The following is a 6,961-nucleotide window of genomic DNA, read 5'->3' on the forward strand; positions in this document are numbered from 1 at the left end:
TGTGCTTTTTTTTTTTTTTTTTTTTTTTTGTAGAGGTTTTTGCTATAGGGTGCGTGCGCTCTTGCCAGCCAGACAGAGAGAGATAGACAGAAAGTGGGAAATCACCCCCCAGGAAGGGATGGCCATGCTGCAATACCTTCTCCTCATTCTCCTCTTGGGATTTTGGGCACGCACGCACATGCGCCCAGTATGCATTGTAGGCCACCAGGTCCAGGACTCGAACTATGGTTGGCCACATGGGAATATCCAGCGCCTTAACCACCATGCTGCCTGCTGGTCCCCCCTGCAGTTATTTTATCTGTGCACTTTTTTAAAAAAATTGCCACAGGGCATGTGTGCTTGTTGGAGAGAGAGAGAGAGAAAGGGAGGCAGTGGGGGGGGGAGAGAAAGCACCCCTAATGGGACATGGTCACATCACAATCCCTTCTCCATTTCTCCTTTCAGGATTTTTGGTGTGTTTTTCCAGCTGCCAGGTCCAGGACTTGAACCATGGGGTTGGCTATGTAGCATTCTAGCTGCTTTAACCACCATGCCATTGGCTGGCTCTTACGTATATGCTAACATGTACTATTACTATAATGTCTGTTACACACATTACTGCACATCGTTTTCCAGTTACCCTTATTATCTGCATGTTCTGTTGGAACATGAGTATTTTACTTTTACCAAAATGGGACCATAGAGCATATTTGGTCTACCAAGTGCTTTGTTTTTTTTTAACTTAATAATAATGTGGGTCCAGTAGGTGCATGGTAGTTAAGGCACTGGACTCCCAAATGGTAGACTGTGGTTCGAGTCTCAGACCTGCCAGTTGAAAACCATGCTGGGCACATATGTGTGCATGCTCAGAATCCCAAGGAGAATGGAGGAGAAGGGATTGCAGTGTGGCCAAACCCGGAGGGTGATTTCTCACTTTCCCTCTCACTGTCTCTTTCTTTCTTTATCCAGTGAGTGTGTGTACCCTATGGCAAAAAAAAAAAAAAAAAAAAAGAAAAAAGAATATTATAACATTTTCCACATCCCAACATAATAATCTGCTTTTCCTTTATTTTTCACTTAGCTGTCTTTAATTACACATGGAATATATGACTACGTCCTTTGATAAACATTTTCAACAATGTAAAATGTAAATGTTTCAAAATAAATACGCCCTTTCACTCTGCTCCTCTGCCCACCCAGTCTCTCCCCTCCCTGGGGTGGGGAAGAACCAGCAGGTCGACTGTGGTGTGTGCATCCTTCAAGTTTTTCTCTACACAAGTGTGTAGAGATTAGATTGAGTCACATGAAAGTCAGAGATGGTACAGGGCCCAGCCGCGATGGTGCACGGATAGTACCCTGCTTGGGAGGGAGGAGAGAAGCACATGGAAGGCCTGATTCGGTTCTCAGCCAACTTGAACACGCCAAGTAGGTGGCCTGGTGGTTAAGGCTGGGCAGGGTGGTGACACGGTGAAGCCCTGCAGAAATAGCCATCTCTTTCTTTCTTTTTTTTTTAAAAGAATTATTTAATTTTATTTATTTTAATTTGACCAGAGAGAGACAGAGACAGAGAGGAGGAAAGTGAGAAAGCAAGTCACCAGGTCCAGGACTCGAACCATGGTCAGCCATGTGGGAGTGTCCAGCACCTTAACCACCATGCCACCTGCTGGTCCCCAACCATCTCTTTCTTTTACTCCTCCCTAGCCCTATCTCTAATAAAAGGGTAAAAATGGTCAAGAAACAGTTATTTCATATAGTTCAACTGATCTATAATCAGACTTTTTTTTTAAGATTTGATTACTTGTATCTGCATTTGATAATATATGAAGATATGCATATTTTTAAAGAATTATTTTATTTAATTTTATCTGTTTATTCATTTATTTTTAATTTGACCAGAGAGAGAGAAAGAGAGAGAAAGTGAGAAAGCAAGCCACCAGATCTCAGACTTGAACTATGGTCAGCCATGTGGGAGTGTCCAGCGCCTTAACCACCCCGCCACCTACTGGTTCCCAATATGCATATGTATTAAATGCAGTTGCTGGAGACAGAGAAAGTGAGAAAGCATCCCCCAAGGGGGAAGGCCACACCGCAACCCTTTTCCTTCATTTTCCTCTCTGGATTTTGAGCACACATGCACGTGTGCCCAGCATGAGTTTAAGTCACTGGGTCCAGGACTCAAACTGCAGTCAACTACCTGGGAGTCCAATGACATAACCATTACACCATCTGCTGGTCCTCTTGACTGGATTATTTCTGAGCCTCAATTAATTTTATTAGAATTCACATTACATATAGAGCTTTTGTCTGTTACACTTATTTCTCCATATTAGTACTGAGTATTTTCTAAATCTCCATGCCATCTGCTGTGGTGTTTTTGGGGTGTACACAGAGAGATGGAACTGGGGGGGGGGTCCTAGGCATTACTTATCTCAGTAGGAATTACCTAACTGCTCTCTGGAGAAGCTTTGTCAGTTGACCTTGGGCTCTTTTATGAAAGGAGTAACTGAACTTTCAGATTTGGTGCTCTCAGGGGGTACAAAGGCAGTATGGGGCGGGTATGAGGATTCCCAGGCTGGAGAAGGAGTCCCCACTTGTGGGGTGGCAGCTGGGAGCCAGAGCCCTGATGACCTTGAGCCCAGTTTCTGCCTTTGTCAAACGGGGATGTGACCAGCCACACCCACATTGGGTTGTTGAAAGGCTGGAGTGAGCCCAGAGGGTGGTTTCCAGAGTTGGTGATGACGTTCCTTCCTCTCTCTCTCTCCCCCTGCAGCTGTGCAGACCTGGATGAGAAGGGCTGCCCTGCCGAACAGAGAGCCAGGTTGGCCTGATCCTGGGATTTGTCCCCTCACTCCCCGGGAGGTCACTGCTATGAGGGGTGGCGGGTCTGTTGACATGACACATGTCCCTCCCCAGCCCACACTATTAGTCCCCGTCAGTCGGCTTCAACAAGAGGACATGCTTGGGATGGGGGGGAGGGGAGGCAGAGGAAGATGGCTGAGACGCCTAGGAACCTCCCCACCCTCGAGGAGCTTGAAGTCTCCTGAGGAACAGGCAAGTTCAGCTCCCGGGAGTAGAGGCAGATTGGGCAGAGCACAGCTGCCGCCCCGAGGGACAGCCAGTTTCTAACTGGGGATGGTGGGAAGCTGTGAGGACCAACTGGCGTTTGAGCCAGACCTTGAAAGAGGGGCAGGTACTTCACTTGTGTTCTGGCGGAAAGCAGAGCGGGGCAAGGTGGCACTAAGAGGAGGTGTCAGGGAACTCAGGGGTGTGTTCAAAGGTTCTGCTGCGGTGGGTTTTTGAGGAAAGCGTGAAGAGAGTGAGGGGAGAAGTAGGGGTCAGGCTAGAGCCCTGTGTGGAGGACATAGGTCTTGAGCACCAGGCCACGGGGTTGTACTTGTCTGAGCCACGGGGAGCTTTGGGGAGGGCTTCTGGGAGAAAACAGACTACAGCAGGTCCAAGGCGACCGCTGGTCCATGAAACAACATTCATCAGAGCTTTGCCATGTGCCAGGCCCTTTGGTAAATAAGGGGGCTCAGAGGAAAGGATGGCAAGGGCCAGAGTCTTGAAAGGTGGCCCGGTGGAGAATGGTGGTCCGGGCAGAAGGAACAGCACGGGCAAAGGCTGGGGGCTGTATGAAATGGGGACGCTGAGGTGAGGGATTTAGCTACAGCCAGACTCCTGGAGTGCACATCCCTGGCCCGTCCCCGCGCAGCAGGCAGGACCTCTGGCCGTGGGGCTCCAGAGCTGTGCACACTTGTGAGCTCCGGTGGTCACGCCGGAGCTGAGGCCAGGGCAAGGGCGTAGAGGACGTGCAGATGCGGAGAGGCTGTGGACGTCTGGGAAGGTATTTGGATTTTATTCCAGAGGCAACAGGGAGCCAGGCAGGTTTTTAGAGTAGGAAAAGGGTGACAGTCCGGGGGATGTTTCACTCCAACTTCGCTTACGGAATGTCAGGGACCTTCATGTCCCTCTATGGGGCCCCTTCCTCCCTCCAGCCCCCAGATTGGTCCCCAAGCCCTGACCCTGGCTCCTGCCCCTAGCCCCGTGACGTCCATCATCGCTGCGGTGGTGGGCATTCTGCTGGTCTTACTCGTGGGGCTGGTCTTGGGGATTCTAATCAAGCGGAGGCGACAGAAGATCCGAAAGTACACGATGCGGAGGCTGCTACAGGAAACCGAGGTGAGACTGGCTGAGAGCCTGACCTAGCTGACCCCAGGGCGGTGGCTGCCCTTGGTACTGATCCACCTCCCCCTCGCCCCAGCTGGTGGAGCCGCTGACACCAAGCGGAGCAATGCCCAACCAGGCTCAGATGCGGATCCTGAAAGAGACTGAGCTAAGGAAGGTGAAGGTGCTTGGATCTGGAGCTTTTGGCACAGTCTACAAGGTCAGCTTCCTGCACAAGGGTTGGGGCCAGCCAGGAGTTCCAGTCGGCTGGGGGTGGTTGCACCCCAAGGCAGGGAGGTGCTCTCGGACCACGTGCAGGGGGGCCTGCCGTGCCAGGAACCTGTCCCAGGAACCTGCCTGCTGGAGCTCCCAGGTGGCTGGTTGGAAGCCCTGCCCCACCAGACTCAGGGTGTCTCAGGCGCAGCAGTGGCAATACAAGAGCTGGGGCAGCCTGTGTGGGAGAGGGCAGTGGCAGGGGTGTGAGTAAGGGAAGGGGGCCATCATGGCTGAGAGGGGGAAGCATATTTGGAACGGGAGTGATGCCTTCTGGGGGAAGGCTAGATCTGTACTCCTCTCCCTCATGTCCTCTTTCCCCTCAGGGCATCTGGATCCCCGATGGGGAGAACGTGAAAATCCCAGTGGCCATCAAAGTGTTGAGGGAAAACACATCGCCCAAAGCCAACAAGGAAATCTTGGATGTAAGCCCCTCTACCCTCTGGTGGGGCGTATCGCAGGGATACCCCTGGTTGCAGGTCTGGGCTCTGGTCCCTTCTCACTGGGATGTGGGGGAGATGTGGTCCCCAAACCTTGGCTCTTTATCCCAACCCCACTCCCCCAGTCTGTGGGCCATGGCTGTGGCTTACAATGGATAGAGTCAGATGGGGTGAGGTCCCCAGTCATGCTGTCAGCCCTCAGGCTGTGTGATGGTCTCAGTGTACCCTCGCCCCCCAGGAAGCATACGTGATGGCTGGCGTGGGCTCCCCATATGTGTCCCGCCTCCTGGGCATCTGCCTGACCTCCACGGTGCAGTTGGTGACGCAGCTGATGCCCTATGGCTGCCTGTTGGACCATGTCCGCGAGCACCGCGGCCGCCTGGGCTCCCAGGACCTGCTCAACTGGTGTGTGCAGATCGCCAAGGTGTGCATGTAGGGCCAAGCCCCGTCCCCACGCAGGGCCAGGAAGGGGGCACTTCCGGGAGCGTGGTTGGGATGAGTCCCCAGGAAGTCCTCAACCTGGCTGGTTTCAGGGGATGAACTACCTGGAGGAAGTGCGGCTGGTGCACAGGGACTTGGCGGCCCGCAATGTGCTGGTCAAGAGTCCTAACCACGTCAAGATCACAGACTTCGGGCTGGCCCGGCTGCTGGACATCGACGAGACAGAATACCACGCCGACGGGGGCAAGGTTAGCGGAGACAGCACAGTGATGCCGGGTGGAGTAGGGTCTGGCCCTTGGCAGGGAGGACTCGAGAATGGCCACCCCTACCACACCAGCTGGAGGACTCCCACCTCTGCTCTCCCAGGTGCCCATCAAGTGGATGGCGTTAGAATCCATTCTCCGCCGAAGGTTCACCCACCAGAGTGATGTGTGGAGCTATGGTGCGTAGTGGGGCAGGGGGGGGTGGTGTGAGATGTGGCCCTGGGACAGGCTGACCAAAGGGTGAGAGTGGAGGTGGAGAGAATACATGGGGACACCTTAGCACGTGGGGGGAAGGGGACTGGTGCCCACTCTGCAGGGTCTGTGTACTTTCCAGGGGTCAGGGGAGGACAGGGCAGATCCTCTCCCTTGATCACATCTCTCCCCATCATGGGGCCAGGTTCCTGTGCAGCCTCAGAGGTCCCCCCACCTAATCCCCGTCTCTGCCTTAGGTGTGACGGTGTGGGAGCTGATGACTTTTGGGGCCAAGCCCTACGATGGGATCCCAGCCCGAGAGATCCCAGACTTGCTGGAGAAGGGGGAGCGGCTGCCCCAGCCCCCGATCTGCACCATTGATGTCTACATGATCATGGTCAAATGTGCGTGGAGAAGGGGTGGGAGGCCCTGGTAGGGGGGCCCACAGGGGGCAGGGGAGGAGGCCAAGAACAGGATGTGTGTGGATCCAGGGATGCGGGTATATTTGGAGGAGCTCCAAAGCATCTGTATTGCTTTTACATGTGAAACTGCCAGGGGAACCTGGTAGGAGGTTCTGGCTCAGACCCCAGGTCTAGCATGCTCTCCAGCACCCGAGGGCTTCGGGCTGCCGCTGAGGTTATCTCGACCAGACTGAAGCAGGAACTGGCGGGGAAGGGGCAGCGAGCACCCGGGCTGGACCCAAGGCAAGGGTGCTGAGCTCCCTCCTGCTCCAGGTTGGATGATTGACTCAGAATGTCGGCCGAGATTCCGGGAGTTGGTGTCCGAATTCTCCCGCATGGCCAGGGACCCCCAGCGCTTTGTGGTCATCCAGGTACTGGGCCTTTCCGCCCCATCCCTGCCTATGACGAAGAGCACCCTCCCGCACAGGGTGGGAGAGGGGGCTGCCGGGTGCCAGGCTCCCCACCCAGCCCCACCGCCCCTCTGGGAGCTTCCTGTGGGGAAGGCTGCAGTGTTTCTGTCCTCCCTAGAATGAGGACTTGGGCCCAGCCAACCCCCTGGACAGCACCTTCTACCGCTCACTGCTGGAGGACGACGACATGGGGGACCTGGTGGATGCTGAGGAGTACCTGGTTCCCCAGCAGGGCTTCTTCTGCCCAGACCCTGCCCCCGGTGCTGGGAATACAGCCCACCGCAGGCACCGCAGCTCATCCACCAGGGTCAGTGCCTGCGGTCACATGTGGCAGCCGG

General features: G+C 54.5%; 1 protein-coding gene across 1 annotated transcript in view; it reads left to right on the forward strand.

The window, feature by feature from the left end:
• Positions 1–6,961, forward strand: part of ERBB2 (erb-b2 receptor tyrosine kinase 2) — a gene marked incomplete at its 5' end in the record, with an annotated part of 23,327 nt that overhangs the window by 15,203 nt on the left and 1,163 nt on the right. Inside the window, 10 exon segments of the mRNA NM_001317070.1 lie at positions 2,750–2,797; positions 4,020–4,158; positions 4,241–4,363; positions 4,743–4,841; positions 5,095–5,280; positions 5,390–5,545; positions 5,664–5,739; positions 6,010–6,156; positions 6,487–6,584; positions 6,742–6,930. Coding sequence (NP_001303999.1) covers positions 2,750–2,797; positions 4,020–4,158; positions 4,241–4,363; positions 4,743–4,841; positions 5,095–5,280; positions 5,390–5,545; positions 5,664–5,739; positions 6,010–6,156; positions 6,487–6,584; positions 6,742–6,930 — 1,261 coding nt within the window.

The sequence above is a fragment of the Tupaia chinensis genome, unplaced genomic scaffold, assembly GCF_000334495.1.
Source record: "Tupaia chinensis unplaced genomic scaffold, TupChi_1.0 Scaffold000477_1, whole genome shotgun sequence".
NCBI lineage: Eukaryota > Metazoa > Chordata > Mammalia > Scandentia > Tupaiidae > Tupaia > Tupaia belangeri.